This window comes from Ursus americanus, chromosome 6, assembly GCF_024610735.1.
Source record: "Ursus americanus isolate L20-20 chromosome 6, mUrsAme1.1.p, whole genome shotgun sequence".
Lineage (NCBI taxonomy): Eukaryota > Metazoa > Chordata > Mammalia > Carnivora > Ursidae > Ursus > Ursus americanus.
The window spans coordinates 28,086,621-28,112,711 of record NC_142132.1 but is presented as its reverse complement, the minus strand read 5'-3'; the positions used below and the strand labels follow the sequence as shown (position 1 = coordinate 28,112,711).

General features: G+C 37.5%; 1 protein-coding gene across 1 annotated transcript; it reads left to right on the top strand.

Moving 5' to 3' along the window:
- On the top strand, nucleotides 1-26,091 carry CUTC (cutC copper transporter). The gene is made up of 9 exons (XM_045784431.2): nucleotides 1-206; nucleotides 3,004-3,075; nucleotides 5,945-6,004; nucleotides 10,553-10,762; nucleotides 11,703-11,738; nucleotides 14,082-14,215; nucleotides 23,072-23,099; nucleotides 24,712-24,817; nucleotides 25,591-26,091. The coding sequence occupies exons 1-9, from the start codon at nucleotides 146-148 to the stop codon at nucleotides 25,703-25,705; spliced, it is 822 nt and encodes a 273-aa protein (XP_045640387.1). The 5' UTR covers nucleotides 1-145; the 3' UTR covers nucleotides 25,706-26,091.

The window sequence follows — 26,091 nt, the reverse complement described above, 5'->3', positions numbered from 1 at the left end:
ACTCGGCTTTCGCGGGGGCTGCTGGGTCCGGGTGTCGGGGACGCGCAGGGGTGCGCGCAGCCGTGAGGCGCGCTTCCTTGGTCGCGCGCGCCGGAACCCGAACTCAGTAAAAACTGAAGACGCACGAGGAAGGAACGCGTCGAGCATGAAGAGGCAGGGGGCCTCCTTGGAGCGGAAACGGGCGCGCATACCGTCCGGGAAAGCCGGTGCGGAAGGGGGCGGGGAGGGGGCGGTCGTCCGACCGGACTGTCCGGGGCGGGCCTGCGGGAGTTCTGGCCAGGGGTGTCGCGCTTTCTCTCAGTACTTTGCCCACCTCCTCACTGCTCCCCGCGCGGCACGTTCTGTCATTCTGGCTTTAAACGTGTGGAAACTGAGGGCCTGAGAAGGGGCTTGTAGCGAGAGTGACTGGGCTCTGGAACCAGATATGTGGGTTCGAATCCCGGCGCCACCACGTCTAGTGTGCGACCGTGTTCAAGTGGGTTAACTCCTTTGAGCCTCACGTTCCCCGACGCCACGCGAGGCTACCAGTCTCCCACCCCGTGGCATCGCTGGGACAGTTAGATGCCGAACGCTGAGCACAGCGCCTACCCCTGGTGACCGCTTGGTAACCTGGAGCTGCTGCGGCGGGGGTGAGGACTGTCCCCAAAGCTGCACAGCTGCCGGGTGCCAGAGCTTGTGGCTGCCCCCAGTCCCGAGTGCTTGCTGCTGTGCCAGGCAGGACGGCGTGGCAGGTGCTAGGGAATTTGGTAGGACCGCCATCCCCCTACTCCCCCCACCGTGAACTCTTGGTTCCTCCGGACCAGCGGTTCTCAAGCTTTTTGATCTCAGGACCCCTTTCCCCTCCTGAAAGTTACTGAGAACCTCAGAGACCTTTTACTTACATAGGCTAAGTCTGTTGGTGTTGACCGTATTTGAAGTTAAAACAAATTTTAAAATATTAATTAGAAACCCATTACATGTTAGCACAAATAACATTTTGTGTGTGACAGGTAACTGTCTTCCTAAACAAATAAATAGAATGCCAGCGTTTTATATTTTTTGCAAATCTCTTTAAGATCTGGATTAATGGAATTGTTATACCTGCTTCTGCATTCAGTCTGACCTGTCAGGGAGCCGCTTGAAAATTCCGCTCCACTTGTGAGAGAATGAGAGTGAACAAGGCAAAGAAAGTCTTATTATTATGAAAATACTTTTCACTGCACAGACTCTGAGAAGGTCTTAAAGGCCCCCGGAGTTAATTGGACTACCGCACTTTGAGAACTACTGCTCCCAACAAATGTCTTTGATTCCTACAAATAACTTTGCTTCCTGGACAAGTGTCTTACTCTGCCTTCTGTCACTGCCTTCCGTGTGCACCTCCACCCTCTCCTGGCCAAGGTCCTTTCTCCTGTGAGGCAAATGGTACCTCTGCAGCACTACCCAGTTAGATTGATGTGACAGCTGGTGTGGGTCGCTCTCCGGAAACTCTTGAATGCAGTGCCGTTGGTTAAGAACATAAAGTGGCACTTAACTCTTAAACAGTTCGAGACTGACAGTCTTCTTTTAAATAAGTGAGACAGTTGCAGTTTGATGTAAGCAGATGATAGATATTTGTTTTTCAAATTAAAAATAGCCTTTTAAAAAATGATAAAAGCAATATTGGGTAGAAAAAAGCAACATAGAAAAGTAAAAAGGGGAGGAGCCATCACGTGGCTCAGTCCGATAAGCATGGGACTCTTGATCTCAGATCAGGTCTTAATCTCAGCCTAGTGGATGGGCTCCACACTGAGCTCCACGCTGGCTTTTTTAAGTAGAGCCTACTTTAAAAAAAAAAAAAAAAAAAAAAAGGATAAAAAGAGGAGTGTAAAAGTAATTCCAAATCTTAACCACCTAGTAGTCACCATTATCAGCACGTGGTGATTATTTCAGGTATTATTGCATGAAGTATGCATTTAGTACTCTTAATTATAAAAAACAAAACAAAACAAAACAAACTTGTGTGCTTAACTTACAGAAAAACTCAAAACTTATTTTCATCACACTTTTAGTATATATAAATGAATGAAATTTATGAATTTATAATTATTCAGCCTTAGTAAGTCTTTGCATGACTATTATGTACCAAGGTAGACACTGTGCTTGCGGTGGGTGATAATAAAGATTTCTCACATAAAGACCTTACTTAGGAACTTTAGGTCAAGTAAAAGTGAACAGATACCTATCTACATACGTAGTAAGAGATAAGAGGTAGAAAGTAATTCGTATTTTAAAAAGATACAATTAGTGTTTTAAAGAGAAACATATAATTTATGAAGAGTTACATGAATTCAAAAGAGGGAGATCCTACTTTGGGAGAGAAGAGATATGGAAATGTGATTTAATATAAGCATTGGAAGATTTTACCATTCAAAGATGGAGCTGGCAGGACTTTGTGGGTTGAGGAGATGGCATAATCAAGAGCAGAGATGAGAATTGAGGGGGACTGGAGGTATATGGAGGAATAATATGTAGTTTATTAATGATAACTTTTTGTACACACAATGGATACTCTCCACTTTACATGAATTATTTAGTCCTCACTACTCTGAGGTAGGTACTAAAGCCTACTCTGTTTTATAGAAAACGTAGGCTAAGTAACTTGTCTAGGATCACAGTGGGGCCAAGATTTGAAGTCCATCCTTGTTCTTAAAACATATAATCTTCATAAAGACATTTAAACATATTCTGAAAACATTGAGAAACATTGAAAAAATCTGACTGAAGGCTGTGTTTTAAAATTAATTTGGCATTCAGTGTATATTTTCTTCAGTATAATTTCTTACACATATGTCTGTACTTATTTCACAGAGACATCAGTTTAATATAATCAGTATGGTATTTTATTGCATTCGTGATCTCTAGTGTATTTACCTACTTGCCTATTATTGGACATTGGATTTGGGCAGAAAATATAAAATAATGGTGGTAGATTGGTCTGGATGGATAATACTATCATGAAATTGCATTGTTTTCCATGTATTTTAGGAATGACAAATGGATTTCTCATGGAAGTGTGTGTTGATTCAGTAGAGTCAGCTGTAAATGCAGAACGAGGAGGTAAGACGAAAGAGAATGAATGACAGTTGGAAGTCCTTCTAAAAGTTTGAAAATGGGGGTGCCTGAGTGGCTCAGTTTGTTAAGCATCCAACTCTTGATTTCAGCTCAGGTCATAATCTCAGGGTTGTAAGATTGAGCCCCAAGTCAGACTCAGCACTGGGTGTGGAGCCTGCTTGGGATTCTCTCTCCCTCTTTCTCTGCCCCTCCCTCCGCCCTCTCTCTCCCTTTAAAAAAAAAAAAGTCTGAAAAGGAATCCCATGAACTGATCTTGGGAGCCCTTGTGATCTCTAAGGATCCTAGTAATCTTTTTGAAAACAGCCAACCAACTGGAAAACATACTGGAAAATTATCATCTTTATCGTCTTCTAATTTTACTCCTCCAATTGATCACATTTTGGACAATAGTGCCTACTCACCAACTTCATTTTTTTAAATTGAGCTTAGCAAAGACTTCATTTTTTTCAAACAGTTGGCTAAAGATGATTTAAGAGTTTTGCTGCCATTTTCATCATCAAGACTTACCATTATCTTTCTTTTAAAAAAGATTTTATTTATTTGAGAGAGCAAAAGAGAGAGCGCAAGCGGGAGGAGGGGCAGAGGTAGAGGGCGAAGCAGGCTCCTTGCAGGGAGCCAGACACGGGGCTTGATCCCAGGACCCTGAGATCATGACCTGAGCTGAAGGCACATGTTTAACCCACTGAGCCAACCAGGTGCCCCCATTATCTTTTTTTTTTTTTTTTTTTGTAGCATTATCTGTTTTTACTTCAAGGTTTGTTTTGCATTCTGAATCTGCTTTAATGGGGAAGCATAAAAATTCCCATCATCTCAGGATCAGAAATTTTTAAAAACTTTTTATTATGGAAAATTTCAAACATATACAAAAGTGGAATAGTATAGTGAATCCCCATGTACCCATCACTCAGTATCTATTAGTTTCAGCACATGGCCAATATTTCAACTATATCAGGGAATCAGGACACTTTTTATAAAGAGCAACATAGTATAGGGGTGTTTGTGTGGCTCAGTTGGTTAAACATCCGGCTCTTGATTTCAGCTCAGGTCATGATCTCAGGGTCAGGGTTCAAGGAATCTGCTTAAGATTTTCTCCTTCTCTCTCTGTGTTCCTCCCCCTGCTCTCATGTGTGTGTGCACATGCTCTCTCAAATAAATAAATCTTTAAAAAAGAAGAGCCACATAGTATATATTTTCAGTTTTACTGGCAGCATTTGGTCTTCATGGAATATTCTTTGTATTTTTAAAATAATCCTCTGAAAATGTAAAAACCATTCTTAATTTGGCAATAAAAAAGAGTGAAATGCTGATCCGTGCTAAAACATAGATGAATCTTAAAATTTATTCTAAGTGGGAAAAAACAGTCACAAAATACCACATGCGGTATGATTCCACCTATACAAAATGTACACATTAGGCAAATTTTAGAGACAAGGTAGATTAGTGGCATGGGAGAATGGGAGGTGACTGCTATAGGGTATGAGGTTTCCTTTTGGGGTGAGGAAAATGTTCTAAAATTGATTGGGTGATGGCTGCAAAACTCTGTAAGCATACTAAAAAATATTGAATTGTATACTTTAAATGTGTGAATTGTATGGTATGTGAATTATATATCAATAAAGATTTTTATTTTTTTAAAAACACACACAAACATTTTTAACTTATAGGTCATAACAAAAAAAGCTGTGGCCTTTGGCCTGCAGTGGATTAAGATGTTGTCAGCCTGATCCATCCTTTATAAGGTTTTCTTTCACCTTGTTACCTAATAATTTTAGCAGTGTATCTTTTAGTAGGGTTTGAAAAATCGTACTATATTACGTCGAACGTTTACTTTTCACTTACTAGCAGTATGCTGCTTCTATAAAGAACTTTCCCTCATCAACTGTTTGTTTATATTGAGGTTCAGTTACTATAAGAAAGGCAAGAAAAATGCTTGCTCTTTTCCCCTGTTTACTGATTTTTGGATAATGAGTTTATTCTCTATCCCCCGGTGAATTGTTTTATCATTATGAATCTAGATTTAGACATATTTGATGTGTTTTACTCCTCTATAGTTATTCTTATTGATTCTCAAAGTGTCCCATGTTTGGCTGGTACAAGCCTCTTCAGCCTTGATCCTGAGACTCTTTTGACATGACGCTGTAGTCTGATAGTTAATCTGCTTTCAGCATTCTCTTATTCTTGAAATTATCTTGATTTAAGCAATTTAAAATTACCTTGTACTTTTATAAATCTTAGAATAATAAAGACTCTTGGAAAAAATTGTTATTGTCAGTGAGGTGTCAGTGTTCCACTGTGGTTGATCCACACCATATTTATTCTGAGTCACATCCTTGTACATGGAGAGGCAACCCTGTAATACAAAATTTCAAAAGACCTAGCTTAACTTGAATTAAATCTTTAATTTGGCCATCAGTAACACAATGTGGGTTGCAGAATATAGTTGGGATTAAAAATAGAGTTTTACTCTAGTTTTATAATTTGATTTCTCTCAGTTTCTAAGACTCTTTGCTCTATATTTGGAAAAAATGTTAAATGTACTATTTCAAAAATGTTTATTTTGGATGATAATTTTTGAGAAATGCTTCTTAAAATTTCTCTTTTTAAAAAAGGTTTATTTATTTGAGAGAGAGAGAGAGAGAGCGCGCGCGCGTACATGCACAAGGCCGGGGTGGGGGGTAAAAGGAGAAGCAGACTCCCTGTTGAGCAGGGAACCCAATCCAGGACCCTGGGATCACGACCCGGGCTGAAGGCAGGTGCTTAACCTACTGAGCCGCCAGGCTCCCTTTTAAAATTTTTCTTAATTTTTAAAAGTTTATTGTATTGATGGGTGCTTTTTTTTTTTTTGTAATCCTAGGTGCTGGCCGGATTGAATTATGTTCTGGCTTACTGGAAGGAGGAACCACACCCAGCATGGGTAAGTGTTTTCCCTATTTTCTCGCAGGAGTTTATAGAGCTTGGAGACAATGGAAAATATGTTTCATTGAGGTCCTTTAGTAATGTTACTGATATGTTAACAATGCTGTGGATATTGAATTAGTTAGAGGTGCTTATGATTGTAAATACACCTGTCTATCAAAGGTGAGATCCTTATACTTCAAAAAGTTGAGAGATACTCAACTTTAACCAAACCAGTTAACCAAAGTTAACGTTGGTTCAGTTGCTCTGCAGTAATATCAACGGCCTGGGTTCTTTTTGGGTTTTTTTTAATCTTTCCATCCTGGCATCTTCAGCATATTGACTTTTGTCTTCATTTCTCCCATCCTGGTCTTTGTGCTATTGTCATACATTTTACTTCTGTATATGTTAAAAATACATACACTCCACACCACATTATTTTTTTTATTATTTTATGTTAGTCACCATACAGTACTTCATTAATTTTTGATGTAGTGTTCTGTGATTCATTATTTGTGTATAACACCCAGTATTTTTCTTTAAAGAGTCAATTGGGGTGCCTAGGTGGCTCAGTTGGTTGAGCATCCCACTCTTGATTTCGGCTTGGGTCATGATCTCAGGCTCGTGAGATTGAGGCCCACGTTGGGCTCTGTAGTCAGTGGGGAGTCGGCTTGAGCTTCTCTCCCTCTCCCTCTGCCCCTCGCCCCCAGTAGTGCTCTCTCACACACTCTCTCTCTCTCAAATAAATAAATCTTCCAAAAAAGAAGAGTCAGTTATCTCTTAAAGAGATTAAAATAATAAGAAAACAATCATGTATTTACCTATGTGTAATTACTATTTCTGGTGTTCTTCATTCCTTTGTGTAGGTCTTTATTGCCATCTGATTTCATTTTCCTTCTGTCTGAAGTAATTCTTTTAACATTTTTCTTGTAGTACAAGTATGCTGGGGATGAATTCTTTCAGCTTTTGTATGTCTCAAAACATCTTTCCCCATTTTGTGAAAGATATTTTTGCTTCGTGTGGAATTCTAAGTTGATAGTTTTTTTTCTTCTTTCAGTATTTTAAAATGTTTCTCCACTGTCTTCTTGCTGGTGTTATTTTTCATATGAAATATCATCCATACCTATGTTTTTTTGTTTTTTTCTATGTAATGTCTCTTTTTTGTGGTTGCCTTAAAATTTTTTCTTTATTCCTGGCTTTGAGCAATGTGATAACGATATACCTGATTATAGTTTTCTTCATGTTTCTTGGACTTGTGCATTTATAGTTTTTATCACATTTGGAAAATTTTCATCATTCAATGTACTCCACCCCCTTCTTCAGAGACTTCAGTTATATTTGTTTTAGGCTGATTGAAGTTGTCCCATAGCTCACTGATGAACTACTCTTTTTTTTTTTTTTTAAGTAGCCTCCATGTCCAGCGTGGAGCCCAACTTGAAGCTTAAACTCATGATTATGAGATCGAGACCTGAGCTGCGATCAAGAGTCAGACACTTAAACAGCCGAGCCACCCAGGCTCTTTTTATATTAATCTCCTTTTTCTCTTTGTTTCATTTTGCATAGATTCCATTGATTTGTTTTCAAGTTTACTAATCTTTTCTCTGCAATGTCTAATCTGCTGTTAAACCCACCTAGTATATTTTTCATCTCACATATTGTAATTTTCATCTTTAGGAGTTTAATTTGAGTCTGTTATATCTCATATAGTGTTTCTGAACTCTTTTGAAGGTTTGGAATAAAGTTATAATAGTTGTTTTAATGACTTGGCTGCTAATTCTAACATCTATATCAGTTCTAGGTTGGTTTCATTTGACTGATTTATCACCTTGTGATGCATGTTATTTTCCTGCCTGATAATTTCTTATTGGTTGCCAGACATGAATTTTGGGTTATTGGGTCCTGGATATGTTTGTATTCCTATAAAAATTCTCAAGCAGTTGGGTTATTTGGAAACAGGTTATTCCTTTGGGTATTGTCTTTAAAATGTGTAAAACAGGTCTGGAACAGTGGTGTCTAGAGTTAATTATTCCTACTACTGAAGCAAAACCCTTCTGTGTACTCTATCCACTGCCCCATGAATCTTCAACTTTTTCTATCTGCCTTTTGGAAATCGGTATTATTTTTGGCCTGACAGGTGTGAATGAAAGGTACTATTTCTTTTTTTTTTTTTTAAAGATTTATTTATTTATTCGATAGAGATAGAGACAGACAGCGAGAGAGGGAACACAAGCAGGGGGAGTGGGAGAGGAAGCAGCAGGCTCATAGCGGAGGAGCCTGATGTGGGGCTCGATCCCATAACTCCGGGATCACGCTCTGAGCCGAAGGCAGACGCCTAACCGCTGTGCCACCCAGGTGCCCCGAAAGGTACTATTTCTTTCTAATTCTTTTCAATGGATTTTTCTCTGGCCTTGTATGGTTTCCTTGCATATATGCACTCATTAGTACTGAGCTGAATATTGGAGGGAGATTCTCTGTAAATCTCCAAAATTCTCCTTCTCTCTTCCCTGATGCTCTTTCCTGGGAACTCTAGTCACTTGGTCTCCCTGGACCCTCAGATTTCTCTTCAACTCAGAATTCTCTGGCCTCCACCTGGGTTCCCCCTTTCTATGCTGCAGCCTAGAAAACCCTCAAAGTAGTAATTTGGGTCAATTATAGAGGTCACTTCATTTGTTTCCCATCTTTCAGGCATCATTGTTTTTTGTTGTGTGACACACAATCTCTTGCAAACCATTGTTTCATATATTTTTCATATTCATATGTGTTTTTTGCTTATTATAGGTGGGAGGGTAAATCCAGTCCCTGTTACTCTGTCTTGGTCAAAAGCAGAAGTCCCTGTATGAATTTTTGACTCTTCGATGTTATTCTAAGGTTGATGATAGCATTCTTAAGTATAAAGAGTTTATATAAGCAATAGCTCTTTGGAATCCTCTCACTAAAGGAGGGCATTCCCTGGCCATTCTGTGAAATCTCTAGAACATACCTAAATTTGACTGCAGTCTGTTTTTTGCAATAGCGATCATGATTCATTGCTTGGTATGGGGCATATTGCTATCCCATGCAAAATTGGGGTTCTGTTAGCAAGGAGAAAGAAGTAAATCAATCATGCTTGTCACAGAACTTATACAGATGGTTCCCGATATATGATGGTTTGGCTTATGATTTTTTGAGTTTATGGTGGTACAAAAGTAATATGCATTCAGTAGAAGTTGTACTTTGAATTTTGAATTCTGATCCTTTCCTGGGCTAGCCATTTGTAGTATGATACTCTCATGATGCTGGGCGGCCACAGCTCCCAGTTAGCCATGCAATCACAAGAGTAAACAACTGATACACTTGCATCCATTCTGTACCAATGTAACCATTCTGTTTTTCACTTTCAACCGTGTATTCAATAAATTACATGAGATACTCAACACCATATTATAAAGTAGACTTTCCATTGGATGATTTTGCCCAACTGTAGGCTAATGTAAGTGTTCTGAGCATGTTTATGGTAGGCTAGGCTAGGCTGTAATGTTCAGTAGGTTAGATGTATTAAAGGCATTTTGACTTAGGATTTTTTCAGTTTAAGATGGGTTTATTGAGATGTAATTACAGTGTAAGTCACGGAAGATCTTTACTATTGAGGGTTTCTTTTTTTTTTTTAATCATATTTTTTTATTATGTTATGTTAGTCACCATACAGTACATCCCTGGTTTTTGATGTAAAGTTTGATGATTCATTAGTTGCGTATAATGGGTGTCATATGCAACTATTGAGGGTTTCTGGACTAGTGATAAATTGTGTCATTTAGGTATTTTTATTCATAGATCTCTACATAAAATCACAAACAAGTAGAACTTTGCTCTTTATTATATAACTCTTTCAAAAAAGGTTTTGATAAATTTCTTTGTTCATTAAAGGGTCATAAACTTTAGAACTATGTAACCATGTCTGTAGTAGGTTCTAAATAGAGCTATAATCAATCAGAAAGGAAAAAATCAGATCTTATGGAATACACTGGCAGAATATTGAGCTTGTTAGTTATTACACCTTCAAACGTCATATACCAGCAAAAGGATTTTCTTTAGTCAACTTACAAGTGCTTTGAAAATGCAGTAAATTCCTTCTGTTTACTAAATTGCTCTTTTTTACCCTTGATTCTCTTATTACTTCTATTATATGAACATTTTTTTATTAATGTTGTCATTCCCTTTAGATCCTCCTTTCTCTGGTTTCCTCAGTCATTGCTTCCTTTTCTTGTAGAAGTGATACACAGGAGCAAATGTAAAAGGCTAATAAATTTTATTGACTTCCTTGAGCTGTTAGTTCACATTTGAATTTTATTTTTTTAAAGATTTTATTTATTTATTTGAGAGGGGGAGTATGTGAGAGAGAGCACGCAAGCAGGGGGAGCTGCAGACAGAGAGGAGAAGCATGCTCCCTGCTGAGCAGGGAGCCCGATGCAGGGCTGGATCCCAGGACCCTGAGATCATGATCTGAGCTGAAGGCAGATGCTTAACGGACTGAGCCACCCAGGCGCCCCTCACAGTTGAATTTTAATTAGTCTGCTCTCTATTCTTTTAGGTGTCCTTCAAGTAGTGAAGCAATGTGTCCAGATCCCAGTTTTTGTGATGATTCGGCCACGTGGCGGTGACTTTTTATATTCAGATCGTGAAGTTGAGGTGATGAAGGCTGACATTCGTCTTGCCAAGCTTTATGGTGCTGATGGTTTGGTATTTGGAGCATTGACTGAAGATGGAAACATTGACAAAGAGTTGTGCATGTCCCTTGTGGGTAAGAATTTATATCTGAGACCAAAAAGCCTCTAATGATGATTACATTTAATACTCCTGATATTGAAACTAACATAACATTGTGTGTCACCTCAATTTTAAATAAAAGAAAGAAAAATGCAAGTTTTTCTGAAAACTGGCTTTTCAGTCACACCTGCAGGCACTTAAGCTAACCTACTTTAAGCAGTAGTTATCTAGATGTTTGGGGGCATAGTGTATGTGTGTTCTACTCCTATTGACTCCTAAGTTGAAGTTGTTATAGATCAAGTTCTGTTACTGTTCCTGGAAGGTTTAAGGGAAGTTTACCTTAATTCCTCTAATCACTGTATGAAAAACTTCAAAAGCTATTGCAGTTGGTGAGGATGGGGAGATGTGGAGAGGACAGAAGCATACTACTAATATTACTAGGCCAAAGTATTTCTTAAATATACTCAGGGGTAAAAGTAGTAGCTATAATGCTGCCTTTATAGTAACCAGATTGCATAATTTTTATTTGGTCTAGCTAAGGAGTGGATGGCCATTTTTTTTGGTATAAAAATCAGAGATAATGAGGGGGTGCCTGAGTGGCTCAGTCGTTAAGCGTCTGCCTTCGGCTCAGGGCGTGATCCCGGCATTCTGGGTTCGAGCCCCACATCAGGCTCCTCCGCTGGAAGCCTGCTTCTTCCTCTCCCACTCCCCCTGCTTGTGTTCCCTCTCTCTCTGGCTGTCTCTATCTCTGTCAAATAAATAAATAAAGTCTTTAAAAAAATCAGAGATAATGGAAACATAGGAATTCTGAATTTGGAAAGCTGCGATTTTATTATAAAATAATTAAAAATTCACTGTCTTTACTTCTTAGGAGAGGAAAATGTAAAAAAGTCCCATATAACATGGAAAATTCTGTGTATAGTAATCAGTGATGATCTCTTCGTTTATATTGTTGTTTGGCTTTCTTTTTATAGCTATATGCCGTCCTCTACCAGTCACTTTCCACCGTGGTGAGTCATTTCCATTTTAAAGTTCTATTAAATGGTGTCAGTTTTCTAATTTCACCAAATGCCATAACCTTTTTATGGAACAAACACAATACCAGAGTGTTATAGTGTTACCAGTTGTTTTCTTTATACTGACCTTGGGACTAACTGTTGTAAATTTAGAGATGCACAATTTGAAGCTTTGTTATGAAAAGTTGTTAAAAGTAAGTGGTGGTGGTAGTGGTAGTGGTGGGATATAATAGAGGGAGAGGTTAGGAATTGCCTACAAGTGTATTCAAGCAAGAATTTTGAGATTAATTTTTTTAAAGATTTTTTATTTTTAACTAATCTCTACACCCAGTGTGGGGCTTGAACTCTCAACCTCAGGATCAAGAGTCACAAGCTCTTCTGACGGAACCAGCCAGGTACCCCCTGAGATTCATTTTTATTAGATTGCCTTAGACCATATGCAACCACCAAAAACCACTGTGGCCAGTGAAATGAAATGTACTACCTGGCTTAAACCAGACAAGACCATTCCAGGAGCTAGTGGTGCAGCCAGCTTTCTCAAATGAATATTAGATTCATGGGCAGAGAGAGGGGTGGATATCTACATAAGAATTGGATACTATCAGGAAGGAGTAAAGAAGGAATAGATGGAGATAGTCAATGAAGAGATATTCACTGTTGCGCACAAAACTATATTACTGATGGTTTGTCTACATCAGAATGATTTCTAAAAAGTATCTGATAATTTCATGTAAAAAATGCCTCTTACCTATAAATCAGGTAGTTCTAATTTCTGTACACTTTTGTCAAACCTTGGCTGGTAAAATGTAGGAACAAGTGTCAGTTTTGCCTGAAGAGGGCGCTCTGTTATACATGAAAAGAGAAATGTCTTGTCATTTTTTTTTAACTTGATATATGCTTGAGAAATTGTTGAATGTGTTTCTGGCCTTTTGAATAAGCATTCAAAGATTAGGATAAGAGTGGGCACTGTCATTTGCATCTATTTATAGAAATTAGAGATAAAACATTTGTTATTCTTGTTTCTTTCTGAAATGAATAATACCACCAGAAGACTGTTTTCTTGACTTGCTGTTTAGCAATGCTTCTCATAAACTAGCAATAACTAAAAGATGTTAGAGTGTTTAAAATTCAGCACCTTGAGAGTGACCAAAAAGTATGAAAAGTAATTTAAATTAGTAAACATTTATCTGAAAAATATAGTTTAAATTTTGGCATGCTAAATAGTTTAAAAAGTAAAGATGTCATGTAGGGTGTATTTTTCTCTGTTCTTAAACTAAGAAAATTGTTTCAAATTTCTTTTCCTTTAATACATTTAACATATTTTCATGTTTTCAAAGTTTTGCATTGTCCCGGGTTCTACATTTTTTTTCACTCGTGTATTTAATGAGATAGTATGATAGTTTCATCACCGGCGAGGCACTACTATAAGAAAGGAAAAGCCTCTGTGGTACATTTCGCTGTCTGCATACACTAAAGTGTAAAGTAAAGGGGTCAGGCACCTAATCCACCATGGATTAGAACTTCCAAATTAGGTAGCAGTGCTGAGAACCAAAGCAGAAGCAGTTTTTCTTTTTGAGGTTCCTAGTGCCACTTTCCTCTCTGAGGAGGAGAAAAGCCTCTTAGAAAATAGAATGGAATTGTAAGTCTAGATAGTCTGTTGTAAACAACTGTCCTTATACTATGAGCTTTAAGTATTTGGGGTAAATGGAATAGCATAGAATATTAGTTAATGATGTGAATGTGAACCAAGGCCTTTTTTAGAACTGGTGAGTATAATGTTTGTCTGAGGTCCAGTTTGTCTGAAGCCTTAGAACAGAGTTTTCCAAATTTGAGTCACTTGCCTATCACATTTACAGTTTTACCATATCTGAGTGCTACCTGTGAAAATTTATTTAATAATTTTCTTTAAATAAAGTCTTAAATGAATTTATTTTAAAGAGAAACTTTTATAACTCGCGAAAAATGGAAATGTTTCACTTCAAATCTGTGTTTAAGTAAATACATCTATTCAAATGGGTACCATCTAAAATGCTTCTACATACCACCATGGTATACAGACTGTGGTATGCCGGTAAACTAGTTCTTGGACAAAAAGAGCTCTGATACATAGTATTTGTTGATTTCTGTGGTTTAAATTCTCCCACCTTGACTGATTTCAAGCTGTCAGTGGATTAAAAATAATGCTTGCAAAAGCAAAACTCCTGAATATTTAATAATTGGCTTTGTCTTTGCCAGTACGAGCTAAGTCCAGCGCACCACTGTGTGTATACTACATTTTGGAAAGCACTGTATTAGAGGATATCGGTACAAAATTCAAATCAATTTTATTTATTTCAGCCTTTGACATGGTTCATGATCCAATGGCAGCTCTAGAGACCCTCTTAACCTTGGGATTTGAACGAGTATTGACCAGTGGCTGTGACAGTTCAGCACTAGAAGGGCTACCCTTAATAAAGCGGCTCATAGATCAGGTATATATAATTTTTTTCCTTTCTTCCTAACTCTGCTGTGGTTGTTCCTGATATTCTGTTGTTCAGCTAGGTTAGGAAACTAAATATTACTGACTTAATAGTTCCCCTATACAGAAAAACAAGCAGATAGTAATATATTTATATAATTATTATTTCTTTCACATAAGTGTTAATTATTTTTTTAAAGATTTATTTATTTAGAGAGAGAGAGTGGGGGGGGGGACAGAGGGAGAGGGAGAGAAAGTCTTAGCAGACTCTGCACTCAGCATGGTGCCAAACACAGGGTTTGATCTCAAGACCATGAGATCACAACCTGAACCGAAACCAAGAGTCGGAGCTTAACCTACTGTGCCACCAAAGCACCCTCTTTCACATGAGTGTTTTTAGTGGTTAAGGCTCTTGAGATCAAATTATAGACTATGCTTAAGAATTTAATCTAACTTGGATAACCACAGCAAACTTTACCTTTTCTCTGCTGTCAGCATTTCATAGTTTTTTTTTTATTATATTATGTTAGTCACCATACAGTACATCCCTGGTTTTTGATGTAAAGTTCGATGATTCATTAGTTGTGTATAACACCCAGTGCACCATGCAATACGTGCCCTCCTTACCACCCATCACCAGCCTATCCCATTCCCCCATCCCCCTCCCCTCTGAAGCCCTCAGTTTGTTTCTCAGAGTCCATAGTCTCTCATGCTTCATTCCCCCTTCTGATTACCCCCCCTTTCTTTATCCCTTTCTTCCCCTGCCGATCTTCCTAGTTCTTATGTTCCATAGATGAGAGAAACCATATAATAATTGTCTTTCTCTGCTTGACTTATTTCACTTAGCATTATCTCCTCCAGTGCCGTCCATGTTGCAGCAAATGTTGAGAACTCGTTCTTTCTGATTGCTGAGTAATATTCCATTGTATATATGGACCACAACTTCTTAATCCAGTCATCTGTTGAAGGGCATCTCGGCTCCTTCCACGATTTAGCTATTGTGGACAAAGCTGCTATGAACATTGGGGTGCATATGGCACTTCTCTTCACTACGTCTGTATCTTTGGGGTAAATACCCAGTAGTGCAATGGCTGGATCATAGGGTAGCTCAATTTTTTAACTTTTTAAGGGATCTCCACACTGTTTTCCAGAGTGGTTGTACCAACTTGCATTCCCACCAACAATGTAGGAGGGATCCCCTTTCTCCACGTCCTCTCCAGCAATTGTTGTTTCTTGCCTTGTCAATTTTTGCCATTCTAACTGGCGTAAGGTGGTATCTTAGTGTGGTTTTGATTTGAATTTCCCTGATGGCTAATACATTTCATAGTTTTAAGCCACATCATCTCACTGTCAGCCTATGTATACTCAGGGGATCCCATATAAAATTTGAAATAATTATCATTTGGAAGTGAATTCTAAGACAAAATTATATTCTTCTTTAATCTCTCCCTATCTGTCAAGATAGGAGGAAATACATTTTTCTCTTGTATGAATTTCCAAGATGAGTTAGCATCATTTGTAGAATAGTATAAAGCTGACTTTGTACTTGTGTTACATCTGTTTTTCTGACACCAGTCCAGAACCACTCTAAGTTCGTGAGTATGGATTTAGTGAGACAAGAGAATTCTGGATTTAAGACTCAGACACTTATTTGCTGTGTCATGTTGAGTAGATTATTAAGCCTCTGTTTCCTTGTGTGTGCAATTGAGATAAGTTTATTCCTCCCTTTATGAGGTTCTGATGATTGGCAGAGATAAGATAGTAAGAGCTTCAGCACAGTGCTTGACGTATAATAGATCTTACTACATTACTATTACTGCTGTTACTAATATTTTTTAGTGCTCCTGTGTAGAAATCTGATATGTTTACTTTCCTATAGCCATGAAAATAATTTTCAGAAATTTCATCTAAGGATCTGATGTGACTTTGCTAGTCTGGAACTTAATGATTTTGTAAATATTTATTAAGTATGTATTAGCTGCAGGGCATTTGTACTATGGTAATGACCACAGTGTGTGTGTGTGTGTGTGTGTGTGTGTGTGTGTGTGTGTGTGTGTGTTTAGTCACTGCCCTTACAGTTTGGTGTACAACAGTCACTTTTAATAGAATAGGCAATTCTAATAGCATGCTATGAAAAAAAGTACTAAGTGGTGCCTGGCTTGGCTCAGTCTGTAAAGCATGAGACTCTTTTTTTTTTTTTTTTTTAAAGATTTTATTTATTTATTCGACAGAGAGAGAGAGACAGCCAGCAAGAGAGGGAACACAAGCAGGGGAGTGGGAGAGGAAGAAGCAAGCTCATAGTGGAGGAGCCTGATGTGGGGCTTGATCCCATAACACCAGGATCACGCCCTGAGCCGAAGGCAGACGCTTAACCGCTGTGCCACCCAGGCGCCCCAAGCAGGAGACTCTTGATCTCGGAGTCATGAGAGAGGAATTAACCCCAGATTTGGGCATGGGGTTAGCAGTAGTCAGCTGTCCAGAGGAAGAGACATTACACACACTGCAATGTCTTACTCATTTGAGTGATGATTAAGAGTTCCCTATGTAGGGGTGCCTGGGTGGCACAGCGGTTGAGCGTCTGCCTTCAGCTCAGGCGTGATCCCGGCGTTATGGGATCGAGTCCCACATCAGGCTCCTCCGCTGGGAGCCTGCTTCTTCCTCTCCCACTCCCCCTGCTTGTGTTCCCTCTCTCGCTGGCTGTCTCTACCTCTGTCAAATAAATAAATAAAATCTTTAAAAAAAAAAAAAAAAAAGAGTTCCCTATGTAAAAGCGGGTAGGGAGGGTGGTGAATGCTTCATGCAGAAGAAATAGTATATACAAAGGCCAGGAAACAAAAGTAAGCATAACTTACTAAGAAACTGAAGAAACCAGAATATTGGATATGAAGAGAAGAAAGCTGTCCAGAGCCTTGAAAACTGTTGAAGAGTTTGGATTTTATCCTTGGGTCTGTAGGGAAATCTGGAGGGTTTTAAAATAGAAGACTTGATGAATCAGGTTTTCATTTTAAAATTGTTAATCGCTATGGAGGAGACAATAAGGTAGATATAATGCCATAGTCTTGTCTTGCATTTCATAATCACTGTGCTGTGTATGTGATTTGTAGTTTAATCATTGGTTGGCAGGAAGCACTGGATTAAATATTCTCATACACTAACTTTACTTCTTTTTTATAAAATAAAAATTGCATGTATTTAGGGTGTATGGGATATTTTGATATTGGTATATATAGTGAAATGCTTACAGTCAGGCTAATTAACATATCCATCTCCTCATATAGTTATCGTTCATTGTATATTTATGTATGGTGAGAGCACCCAAAATATTACTCTCTTAGCAAATTTTCAGTATTCACTGCAATATTATTAACTATAGTTATGTTGTATATTAGATCTGTAGATTTATTCATCCTGCATAATTACAACTTTGTATCCTTTGACCAATACCTACCCATCTTCCCCACCTCCTCACCCCTGATAGCAGTGTTCTACTCTATGTTTCTATGTATTTGACTTTTTTAGATTCCACATATAAGTGAGATCATGCCAACTTTACTTTTTGAAGCCATTACCTAACCTAGAGGTTAAAGCATAAGTTTTGGGATTAGAAAGATCTGTGTTTAAATCCTGGCTTTGCCACTTATTAACAGTAACTCTGGGCAAATTACCTAACCATCCTAAACTTCAGTTTCTTCATCTACAAAGTTAACATATTAACAGCACCTACCTCCTAGAATAGTTGTGGACTGCTTCAGATAACAGCACAAAGTCTGATACTTCGGAAGTGCTTTATATTGTTAAATCACTTTGATAGCTTTAGGTGAGCATGTAGTTCTCAATAATTTTTTATGGAAACAGCCCCTTCCCCAAAGTGGGAGAATTAGTTTAATTTGTCCATGTTTTGGAAAGCTTTCACTTGGAAGAAAGAGTTAAATGTGACTTTTTTTTCCCTCCTAAAATCATTTCAGCATTCTGGATAGTAATATTTTGTATTATGGATGCTTTGCTTTATAGCACATTTGAGAATACTAAATGGTCTTGTTCTACTTACTTCTCTGAACAATTATTAAATTCTATGAGATAGCCCCTTCCCCCTTTTACTCTCTATTTCATTACCTTGCTTTATTGTTTTTTCATTGTACATATTGCTACCTGAAATTTTATTATATAAATATGCCTATCTGTTGTCTACTTTCCATGAACATGTAAGCTTCATGACAGTAGGAATGTTCTCTTATTTACCATGTCAGGGAGGAAAGACTATTTCTCTGCCTTCTTAGGTTTTATGTTTGAGGGCCTGTGAAGTAAACTGACAAAACACAGATTAGTGAGAGGAAAAACAGATTTTAATTACGTATGTATATGTATTGGAGTTCATAAAGATATGTAACTCAGAGGTGCTTAGAATTTGGGTCTTATATACCATCTTAATAGGTGAAGAAGGTGGGGGAGAAGGGCACTTAGGAATTTAGAAGAGGAAGAAGACAGAGCATTTATGAGGTGGGAGGGAAAGACTCTTTGGAAAGATAAATAGATGGACCCTACTGAGAATAAATTGAAGATATGATAGTTTTGAGACAATGTCTGTTTGGATGTGGTGCTAATGAGTTGCTCCCAGAGGGGATTTTTGACAACTGAATTCCTTTTTTTTTTTTTTTTTTTTTAAGATTTTATTTTTTTATTTGACAGAGAGACAGCCAGCGAGAGAGGGAACACAAGCAGGGGGAGTGGGAGAGGAAGAAGCAGGCTCCCAGCAGAGGAGCCTGATGTGGGGCTCGATCCCGGAACTCTGGGATCATGCCCTGAGCCGAAGGCAGATGCTTAATGACTGAGCCATCCAGGCACCCCAGACAACTGAGTTCTTTTTGAGTTCTTTTGGGAGGCTCTACTTTTAGGGCAGATAAGGAATTTCAGGAACTCAAATGCTTTCAGCTCAAAATAATTTTTATGACACAGTGGCATATTCTGGGTCCTTTCAGCCACAATGTTCTCTATATCCAGCCCTTCAACCACAATATTCTCTGTACCCAGAACAGTGCTTGATAACGTGGTAGGCACTTAATAAATATTTGTTGGATGGATGGATGAGTGAGTAAAGTGACACCGATAAACACTTTCATGATGATAGATCGGTTTGACAGGGTTTAAGAAAATGATCAGAAGGAAGTTCTCTGAAAAATCTACAAAATGGCAGTCTACTGATTTTTTTCTATGGAAAAAGAAACTAATCTTTTTTGGTAACTTTGGAGCTACCTTTCCAAAATGACATATAATTCAGCTGTCATGAAAAATTGTGATTTTTCAGTGACAAATGTGCCAGAAGTTGGACATTGAGGTCACTTTTGATTATTTTAATGAGTCCCTGTTACTTAAATACTAGTCTGGGGGTTCTAATTTCCACATTATAGAGTATGAGTTGTTGCCTCAGATCTACAAAAGAGATTTTTTTGACACCTTAAGGTATTGTAATGTGCAACTAATTTATCAGTCTCTATTTCCTTTTTTGTACCAGCATATAATTTTTTAACTAGAAAATTTGGAATGCTTTTCACAAGATAACTTTTATAATATATCCAACTCTCTGGAGCTGTTCTAGAGTATGTTGCTATTGTGTAAAGATCCTCAAAAATCATAATGAATGCTTAACTTTACACTGCTAGTTACTTAGAGCTCATTAAAGTATCTGTAACTTGTCTGAAAAGTATGGGAAAGGCTGTTTTTCCCTCTACTCGTGGTCATCTCTATCATCTTCCCTACTTTTATTACCTTTCCTTTTTACTGTCTTAATGCCGTCATTGCTTTTGAGAGTTTCTGCTTCTCCTCCCTTCTTTGCATTTGTTATTCCTGGTGTTAACTAATTTTTACTTTACTCCATTCTTTTGGTTTCTCTTCTCTTCTGTCCTCTCATATCCTCTTTTTCCTTTCCTTTTCTGCCCTTCTTTTCACATTGGACATGCTACCTCCTTTTCTCTTCTCCCCATTTTCCTCTCCCCACACTAAGCCAATCTTTTTGTTTTCTTATTTGTCCTAACTGGACATGATATAGAACTAAATATTCTCAACATTAATTGTATTTTTTGAATATATTAGTCAAATGTTTCATTTTTTGTGTGGAAAAAGAAAGTAACTATGTGCGATTCTTTATTGAATTTTTTTATAGTTCAGTAGCACCCAATAGAAGAAAGATTATGTACCCAACCCTGAGAGCATAAACTACATAGTTGAGACAAATGTCTTGGAATTGTTTTGAGGGGTAGAATTGGCTGATCCGGTATTAAAGACTCATCTCAAGAATCACACATGAAAAAATTCAATTTCTATATAGTTTAAATAGTTTCATTCCAAAAATTAGCGAGCCTGACATAATATGTAATTTTTTTAAATTTAAATTTTAATTAGTGAACATACAGTGCAATATTGGTTTCTGGAGTAGAATTCAGTGATTCATCACTTACATACAATACCCAGTGCTCATCACAAGTGCCCTTTTTAATACCCATCACCCATCTAGCCCATCCCCCACCTACCTCTATCCATCAGCCCTCAGTTTGTTCTCTATTGTTAAGGGTCCCTTATGGCTTATTTCCTTCTCTCCTTTTTTTCTTTTCCCCCTTCCCATATGTTCATCTGTTTTCTTTCTTAAATTCCACATGTGAGTGAGATCATATGGTATTTGTCTTTCTCTAATTGACTTATTTCACTTAGCATAATACACTAACTCCATCATGTCATTGCAAATGGCATGATTTCTTTTTTGACAGCTGAGTAATATTCCATCGTGTATATAAACCACATCTTCTTTATCCATTCATCACTTGATGGACCTTTGGGCTCTCTCCATAGTTTGGCTATTGTTGATAATGCTGCTATAAACATCGGGGTGCATGTACACCTTTATATCTGTATTTTTGTATCCTTTGGGTAAATACCTAGTAGTGCAATTGCTGGATCATAGTTTTTTTTTTTTAAGATTTTATTTATTTATTCGACAGAGAGAGACAGCCAGCGAGAGAGGGAACACAAGCAGGGGGAGTGGGAGAGGAAGAAGCGGGCTCATAGCGGAAGAGCCTGATGTGGGACTCGATCCCGTAACGCCGGGATCACGCCCTGAGCCGAAGGCAGACTCTTAACCGGTGTGCCACCCAGGCGCCCCAGGATAATTCTATTTTTAACTTTTTGAGGAACCTCCAAACTGTTCTCCAGAGTGCCTGTACCAGTTTGCATTCCCACCAAGAGGTTTCCCCCTTCTCCACATCCTTGCCAACACCTGTTGTTTCTTGTGTTGTTAATTTTAGCCATTCTGACATGTATGAGGCAGTATCTCCTTGTGGTTTTGATTTATATTTCCCTGATGATGAGTGATGTTGAGCATCTTTTCATGTGCCTGGTAGCCATCTGGATGTCTTTGGCAAAGTGTCTATTCATGTCTTCTCTGCCCATTTCTTAAATGGGTTATTTGTTTTTGGGGTGTTGAGTCTGATATGTTCTTTAGAGATTTTGGATACTAATCCTTCATGAGATATGTTGTTTCGAATATTTTCTCCTATTCCACAGGCTGCCTTTTAGTTTTGTTGACTATTTCCTTTGCTGTGCAGAAGCTTTTTATCTTGATAAAGTACCAGTTGTTCATTTTTGCTTTTGTTTCCCTTGCCTCCAGTGATGTGTCTAGTAAGAAGTTGCTGTGGCCAAGGTTGAAGAGGTTTGTGCCTGTGTTCTCTTGTAGGATTTTGATGGTTTCCCATCTCACATTTAGGTCTTTCATCCATTTTGAATTTATTTTTGTGTATGGTGTAAGAAAGTGGTCCAGTTTCATTCTTCTGCATGTTACTGTCCAGTTTTTCCAACACCATTTGTTGAAGAGACTATCTTTTTTCCATTGGATAATCTTTCCTTCTTTGTTGAGGATTAGTTGACCGTATAGTTGCAGGTCCATTTCTGGGTTTTCTGTTCTATTCCATTGATCTGTTGGGCTTTGTGCCAGTACTATATCATGTCAGTGACTGCAGCTTTGTAATGTAGCTTGAAATCTGGAATCGTGATGCCTCTAGTTTTTTCCTTTTCTGGAATTTCTTTGGCTATTTATGGTCTTTTGTGGCTCCATACAAATTTTAGGATTGGTTGTTCTAGCTCTGTGAAAAATGCTGGTGCATAATGTGTAATTTTTATTCTGTCATCACTACCTACCTGCTACTAGTAGTTCCACTAAATTTGCATTTGGGTGATATCCTTTTGACTTTCAGTGATACTGAGCATATCCCCAAAACTTATTTAGGAAATGTAATGAACATTCGAATACAAGTAAGGAAATTTCAATACCTATCATCCAGAATTATCAGAAATTAATCCGTATAGTCTAATTTTATACCTAAAATCCAGTTAAATGGACTTACGGCTTTGTTTAACTGATATAATAAGCTGGGGAATTTAGTTAAGGATATAAGATTTAAGTAGATTGTTTTTTTCCCAGTAATTTACTGTTATACTGTGCTCTTTTTTTCCTGCTGAAATCTTGTTTAAATTCAACTACTTCCATTCCACTGCATACCAAGAACTCAGAATTAGTATTATTTTTCAATGGCTTTTCTTAAGGTGATGTGATTGTTCAGTATTTATACTGTAGTCCCCTATTCTTTGTGTTCATCACAGTACAAGTCTTCAAAGCAATACAATAAAATAACCTTTCTGAATAGAAAGAGTTACTATGCTAAACATCTTACCCAAAATCCCAAAGAAATAGAAATGACTATTGAAAGTTAGACACTAGTACTAGTTTTTAAAATTTAATATACTTTCACTCATGCTTCTGTTCTCACTGCCTTATTACCCCATTTTAGAGAAAGATATTAAAATTTGTTTTTTTTTCTTTTTTCAGGCAAAAGGGAGGATTGTGGTAATGCCAGGTATTTAATTATCTATCCATTTGTTAGTATAACACTGAGGTGCAGTGGAGGAAGAACAAAGGAGGCAGGACAATATGGGAGAAAATATTAATACATGGTATTCAGAGAGAAGAATATGTAATTTGACTAAAAATTTAAGATTGGGAGATCTGTGCTGGAATTTAAAACTTCAGATAAGGAGAGCGTTCTAGCAGGAATTAGCTCAGATAGTAGCAAATAGGGAAGTGGATTGATTGGGATGTTTGCTGTCCCATAGTATAGAGTTTTGTGAGCATGGATGTTCATCTCTGGTGAAGCACACCAAGGTTGACATGGCTATACTGAGTTAGGGCCAAATGTCCTAGTTGTTAACAAGGTGTAAGCAAATGTTTAGGCATTATCTATGGACAAATATAATACTCTCTTGGTTCTTGAAAATCTCTGATCACCAAATTCTTCCTTATAGCCAGAACAATGGGAGCATATGCTTCTGATGATAACCATAAGATCAACTCGGTACATACTGGCTCATTAGAGATGAGCAATTTTTAAAGAATTAATAAGGGGATCTAGAATCAGAGTGAGACAAATATAAAGACAATCTTAATTTTTTCATATTAATTTTCTCAAACATATAAGAAAGTAGGAGATAGCATAATGAATACTCCTATATTCATTCCCTAGATTTAACATTTTCCCACATCTCTTATCTTTTTTTACCCTTAGTATTTTAAAGTGAAAAGCATCATGACATTTTGTCTTCACACATGTCTAAAAAAAGTCTGTGTTCTTTCAGGTTCTTAGGGCTCAGTGATATTACTGTACCACTAAGAAAAAAGAAAACAAACGAGTTAATGATTCCAAAAGAGTATGTAAAGTCACGTTACTTCATTAAAAAATCTTTATTGAATACATCCTTTATATTAGGAAAGAAGGATATAAAGATGAGTAATTTTATATTAATCTGGTATCAGTTCAGAATATGATTGTTTATATACAAATATTTAATTAAGAGATTGTCCAACAAAACAAAAGAGTTGTTACAAGGTACTTGATTGTGCAGTTTTACTGAAGTAGAATCAGGTTCTTCTGTGAAAAACAAAGTTGGTATTGTAATGAATAAACTGTGTAACACCTTGCATTACTCCCATTTCCAATGAAGTCAGTGTGCTCTTTGAATCCTGGGTTAGAGAGAGAACTTGTGTCTTTCAGACACATGTCTCAGGCTGTGCTTTTGTAGCTTCATCCTCAAACTTACCCTTACTTTTTGTTTTAATTCGATTTTGCTTAAATGGAGGGGGAGCAGGGATAGAGCACTCAGTGATTTTTCCTTACCCTAGAATAATCTTTTTAAAGTCAGTATCACATGATATTGTTACATAAACCAATGGATGTATAAGATTCCATCATAGGGGTTATATGACCTTATTAGTTGTTCTCCAGAGCCTGTAGCCTATCTATGTCTTTTATCATTTCTTTCTAATCTCATTCTGGCTTAGTAGAGAGAGAGTAACTCTTGAGTCAGTGAGAAATTTTGGTATGGGAATTTCAGGTAGAGCAAGCAGTCGCTATTATTCATTGAATTTTATACAGAATTCTATTCTACTTAATGTATTACTTACTCTTCCAACAGGGGGTGGCATAACAGACAGAAATCTACAAAGGATCCTTGAGGGTTCGGGTGCTACAGAATTTCACTGTTCTGCTCGGTCTTCTAGAGATTCAGGAATGAAATTTCGGTAAAAATGTATTCTTTGATTCATACAACAAGGGACAGATTAATCTTTATATCCTGTTAGAGGAAAACCTTAGTTGATGGCATGATTGCAATTAAAATGTAAGTATTGCAGTCATTTTTGCAGTTTTTCAACTACAAAATGGTTGTATCCTGCCTCACATAAGCAGGCTCTTCTGAACGTAGGTGAACTTTATATTTTTAAGTCATTGCTGAACTTAGACCACTTAATAATAAACCCTAATTCAGCAGCTAAGCTTCAGATGAGTTAGATATGTATGCATGCCCATTCAACTGTGATTTCCTTTAGCAGAGTTAATAACTATGGTATAAGGATGGAAGAGTCATAGTCATTTTTATCCCTCCTACCTTTAATACTTTAGTCGTCTCTAACCTTTGCTATTTTTAGTTATTTTGAAATTATACCACCATTGAGAAATTGAAACTATTGAGTGTTTTTTATTATACTCTAGAAGACTCCCATAATTTAATAGTTAGTAGTTCATTATTTCTATTTAGAATTGGGGAAAATGAGATGTAAAAGAGGCAAGAGCCTTAGAATTACATTTCTAGGTATAAAATCAAGTATATTGTCAAGTGCATTTGGCTACTAGATGTTTCAAGTAATTAATAAAAATTATGAAATATGGGAATCCAGGGTCCTTGACCTATTAAATAGGTCTTGAACCATTAAATAGCCTATAAAATGAAGCGCCAGTAGGAGGGCTCATTTAACAACTTATGTAATTATCTGTCTTTTTATTATTTCTGTTGCAGAAATTTCTCTGTTGCCATGGGAGCCTCTCTTTCTAGCTCTGAATATTCTCTAAAGGTAACAGATGTGGCACGAGTAAGGACTTTGAATGCTATTGCAAAGAATATTCTGGTTTAGACAGACCTCTTTGAGAGACAAGGATATCACAAGGTGAAGGTAGAAGAGTAGTCTATAATTATGACACAGCTTTAACCTTATTCTCTGTCTGGCCAGGACAGTCACAGTTTAAGTCTCACATGGCCATGGAGAGTGTTTCCAAGAAGACAAAGAATTCGAACAGAGCTACAATCACTTCCTTTTCTTAATCTTGCCAGCCATCTCTGTTATCATGGTTAAATGTGGTCTATGCTTCTTCCACAGACAGAGGTTTAGTCTGTTTTGTGGAATTAATTGATGAACTGGGAAAACTGAACTGTAAGGTATGAATTTAGAGTGTGACTTCAGGGTCAATTTAATAGCAGAATTTTGCTTTTTCATTTGTAAAATAAAAATTTCCATTCTGT

What these genes read in the sequence shown, in the direction of transcription:
- CUTC (XM_045784431.2), top strand. Translation starts at nt 146, where the DNA reads ATGAAGAGGCAGGGGGCCTCCTTGGAGCGGAAACGGGCGCGCATACCG. An exon ending in ACCAGTCACTTTCCACCGTG is followed by an intron (nt 11,739 to 14,081) that starts GTGAGTCATTTC and finishes TATTTATTTCAG; the next exon opens with CCTTTGACATGGTTCATGAT. An exon ending in GATTCAGGAATGAAATTTCG is followed by an intron (nt 24,818 to 25,590) that starts GTAAAAATGTAT and finishes TTTCTGTTGCAG; the next exon opens with AAATTTCTCTGTTGCCATGG.